Source organism: Neoarius graeffei, chromosome 2, assembly GCF_027579695.1.
Source record: "Neoarius graeffei isolate fNeoGra1 chromosome 2, fNeoGra1.pri, whole genome shotgun sequence".
In the NCBI taxonomy this organism is placed as follows: domain Eukaryota; kingdom Metazoa; phylum Chordata; class Actinopteri; order Siluriformes; family Ariidae; genus Neoarius; species Neoarius graeffei.
This window is the reverse complement of record NC_083570.1, coordinates 1,667,516-1,672,126: the sequence shown is the minus strand read 5'-3', so window position 1 is coordinate 1,672,126 and position 4,611 is coordinate 1,667,516. Positions and strand designations below refer to the sequence as shown.

Genomic DNA, 4,611 nt, shown 5'->3' with positions numbered 1-4,611 from the left:
GTAATTTAAAGAATGACATAATCGTAGGTGTTTTTCTTTGTTTAATGCTATCTTTGGTCTTTTGTTTCCCCAAGGCATGACATCATATTCATTCAGATATAAATAGAACCTGAGGGGGCGTGATTAATTTCTTAGCTATAAATGTATCTGAGCTGTCTGACCGATCTTTTGTTTGACCATAATGCAACAGAGACTTCTTTTAAAAATGCATGTATTCATGAATCAGACAGAGTTAAACCAATCTGATCGCTGTGTGCATTTCTCCTGTTCAGAAAGATCTGCATCTCCTGCAATTTATGTCTTACTGTATGTATGTGCGACTGCTGTGGTTCTGCTAACAGTGTGTGGAAATCTGCTTGTCATCGTGTCTGTTCTTCACTTCAAGCAGCTTCACACACCAACCAACATGCTCCTGCTCTCTCTGGCGGTGTCGGATTGCTTAATTGGTGCTTTAGTGATGCCGCCAGTGTTAATCTGGACCATCGAGTCATGTTGGATTTTTGATAAGGGGTACTGTATCAGTTTTTTGATTATTTCTTATGTTCTCACAGGCCTATCCATCTATAATATCGCCCTGATTGCTGTGGACCGGTATTTGGCTCTCTCAAACCCGTTTCTCTACATAAACACAATCTCAGGGAAGACAATGAGCATTGTGGTTTTTTCCAACTGGTGTGCTTCTCTGGTGTATAACATATCACTGTGTTATTTCAATGGAAACTTCACAAGCTCTGTAATGTGTCCTGGAGATTGTTATCTTTTTCTGAATGAGGTTTGGACTGTAATTGATCTTGTAATAACATTTATCTTTCCATGTTCTGTCATAATCATATTGTATACTGGGGTTTTTGTGATTGCTGAGAAACATGCCACTGCTATCAGAGAGCTTAATAATCACACACGGCCTGAAACACAGAAAATCACTTCACACTCGATGAAATCTGAGAGAAAAGCCGCTAAAGTCCTCGGCATTTTAGTGTCTGTGTTCCTGGTGTGTTTACTTCCATACTTTATTTACAGTTTATTAGGTGACATTATTGTACTACAGACAGAAACATTTCTGAAAGTTGAGATCATGCTTTATCTTAATTCAACCATTAATCCAGTTATTTATGCTCTGTTTTACCCGTGGTTTAGGAGGTGCATTAAATCAATTATAACTCTGCAAATATTTCAAACTGACTCTGCATTAATAAATATTTTTTCATGAATTTGTTTTGGACTATTCAAATTATCAGTGTTTCAGAACAAAGAAAGGACATGTTGAATATCTTGAATGTTCACTGTTTGTGATTCTGCCCAATTTGCAGGTCACTATTTGAGGTTAAACAAATTTGTCATATTAATCATGTTGACTTCATACAAAAAGTTCATATTATCCTTGAGTATTATCCCTTCCCTTCAAGCACATGTTCTAACAACACTCCAATGGATCTGATCTAAGATGGATGATCAGGTTTTACAGAAACATGGGGGAAACTTATTCTAACTCCATGCTAAATTGAGTACACACTGACATTTAAGGGGAACATATCAAACACAAAGAAATTCTGATGTTCATCTAAATGTTTACAACATTCTACTGTTCAGTAGAAACATTATTGCTGATGATACAGTAAAATGTAATAAAATGTCTGTATTAAATTCCAAAAGAATGCAAAAAAGATGCATTTTCACGAGTGGTCTCTGACATTTGGACCCTTCTTCAATGAAACCCATTGAAGAAAATGTCACTAATGATCTTGTCCCCTTCTATTGATGCTGGTGCCATCAAAATTCTTATTCTGCTCGAAGTTAGCATATCTTTTGACATGGTTAGCCATGGCTTTCTCTTCTTCTGCCTTTCCTCTATTGCTATTTTTGGCTTGGCTCAGATTTGAGTTGCATCTTAACTTTGCGATAGATACTACTACATAACCATTGGTAAACATAAATGCTCTATTGCACTATGCACTAATCCTTTTTTAACTTTTTTCTACAAATAAATTTCCAGTATCCTCTTCATTTTTATTGTACTGTCGCTTTCCTTTTTGTACTTTTCACTTTCTTTTTTTCCGTTTTTTTTTCCCGGTTTTTCTCTTTCTTTTTTCGGAAGAAGGCAGAGACTGGAAGCTTTCTTTTTCTCTCCTCCTGTGTAAAGACCACAAGTGGAGGCCATCCACATCGGATCTGCTTTAATATCAACAGATCTTCGTTTAAGGTACGTGAATCTTTTCATCATGGCACACCTTCTGCCTGTTCAGTGTGCTGAGTGCAGGATGTTTAGTCATTCTTCCTCCGTCACTAGAGATAGCTTTATTAGCTTTATTTGTGATAAGTACAGATTAGTTAGCTCTCTGACGGAGAAGATTACAGTGCTAGAAGCACGTGTTCAGGCTTTAGAGCAGGTTAGTGAGCGTGAGAACAGTGTACCTTCTGTAGGGGAAAGTCTGGATGCCCTAGGTGGAGTTAGTAATCCCCCAACTCCGGCATTAGAGCCCTTACAGCGGGGCGAATGGGTGATGGCTCGGCGGCGTAAGCGTAGAGCCAAAGCTACCGCTGAGGCTCGCCCACAGGAGCACCACTCCTCTCCGCGTCACGTGCCGAACAGGTTTGCTCTCCTTAGTGATGCACCCACTGAGAAACCTGAAAGAGCTCTGGTTATAGGGGACTATCATACGGCATGTGAAATTAGCTCAGCCTTTAGGGGCACCAGCAGCTTTAGTCAGGTGTATACCGGGAGCCAGGGTGCCGGACATAGCAGGTAATCTTAGGGTCCTAGGCAAGCACAGGCTCTCAAAGATAGTTATTCATGCAGGAGCTAATGATATACGCCTTCGTCAGTCTGAGGTTACTAAGAGTAACTTTGTAGAGGTGTTTAAATTAGCGAAGGCGATGTCCGATGCTGTAGTATGCTCTGGCCCCATCCCAATGCAGCGTGGCGATGTAGCTTACAGCAGGTTATGGTCGCTGAACTGCTGGCTGTCCAGGTGGTGCTCTGAAAACAGTGTGAGCTTTATAGATAATTGGGTTAATTTTGAGGGCACTGCTGGCCTGTTAGGGCAGGACGGTATCCATCCCACTCGGGAAGGTGCTGCTCTCATTTCCTGCAGCATAGGTCATAGTCTCAGAACAGGCCTAGTTAATTTCTGACAATCCAGAGCCAAGGCCAGGGAGCAGACGAACAGGCTAAACCGACTGTCTGCTAGCTGCACAGAGTCGTCACTCAGGGTCCACTACATCGAGACTGTGTCTGTTCCCCGAGCTCAACAAAAAGGTAGAAATTTTCAGAGAGTTTGTTCCAGTAACCTAATCAATATAAAATTAGATCATACTGACTGTACAGCTGCTGCCAGCACCTTTGATCTAAAGGTGGGGCTATTAAATATTAGATCTCTTGCATCTAAAGCGCTAATGGTTAATGAACCCATTACTGATCAGGAGTTTAATGTACTTTGTTTAACAGAAACATGGATTAAGCCAAATGAATATATAGTATTAAATGAAATGAGTCCTCCTGGATACAGTTATATACACCAGCCTCGTCTAACTGGCAGAGGAGGAGGCGTTGCAGTTATTTATAACGATTATCTAGGTGTAACACAAAAACCTGGTTATAAATTTAATACATTTGAAGTTCTTCATACTCATATAATGTATGTAGCCTTGAAAAATAAGTCTACCCAGTTAATTCCATTGCTTATTATTTACAGGCCCCCACGGCCATATTCTGAGTTTCTTTCTGAATTTGCAGATTTTATCTCAGATCTGGTTATTTCCTTAGACAAAGCTTTAGTTGTCGGAGATTTTAATATTCACTTCGATAACCCAGAAGACCCTTTAAAAACAGCATTTGTGTCCATCTTAGATTCAGTTGGGATTAAGCAGAATTTCATAGGACCGACCCATAATGGTGGTCACACCCTTGATCTAATACTAACATTCAGAATAAACATAGACAATATAGTCATACTTCCACAGTCTGAAGTTATCTCAGATCATTATCTCATCTCATTCAAACTATGTCTGAGTAATAATATATGCACCTCACCACTCTACTGTATTAAACGTACTTTCACGTCAACTACTACACAGAGCTTTATAAATGATCTCCCAGAGTTGTCAACTTTGATTGGGTCACTGTCAGCCCCTGCAGAACTTGATCAGGCAACTGAATGCTTAGGGTCAACATTCCGCCATACTTTAGATAATGTAGCTCCTCTAAAAAGGAAAATGGTCAGAGACAAAAAATTAGCACCCTGGTATAATGATGACACTCGCACATTAAAACAGACCACTCGAAAATTGGAACGTAAATGGCGTCAAACAAAATTGGTAGTGTTCAAATTAGCTTGGAAGGAGAGCTTCGTGAAGTATAGAAAAGCTCTTAGTGCTGTGAGATCAACATATTTCTCCTCCCTAATAGAAGATAACAAAAATAATCCTAGATTCCTATTTAATACTGTAGCAAAATTAACCAGGAATAAGTCCACTATCGACACATGCACACCTGCAGTATGTAGTAGCAACGACTTCATGAATTTTTTTAATGACAAAATTGAGAATCATCGCGTCTCGTCTTCTTCCACTTTATCCGGGACCAGGTTGTGGAGGCAGCAGTCTAAGCATGGA

At 39.8% G+C, this 4,611-nt stretch overlaps 1 protein-coding gene across 1 annotated transcript; it reads left to right on the top strand.

Annotated features, from left to right (window-relative positions):
- The first annotated feature begins 205 nt into the window (after positions 1 to 205).
- Positions 206 to 1,210, top strand: LOC132871003 (trace amine-associated receptor 13c-like). The gene has a single exon (XM_060905148.1). It carries the CDS (start codon positions 206 to 208, stop codon positions 1,208 to 1,210), a length of 1,005 nt encoding a protein of 334 aa, XP_060761131.1.
- The last annotated feature ends 3,401 nt before the right edge of the window (positions 1,211 to 4,611 follow it).

Excerpts from the sequence above, each read along its gene's own strand:
- LOC132871003 (XM_060905148.1), top strand. The coding sequence starts at position 206 with ATGCATGTATTCATGAATCAGACAGAGTTAAACCAATCTGATCGCTGT.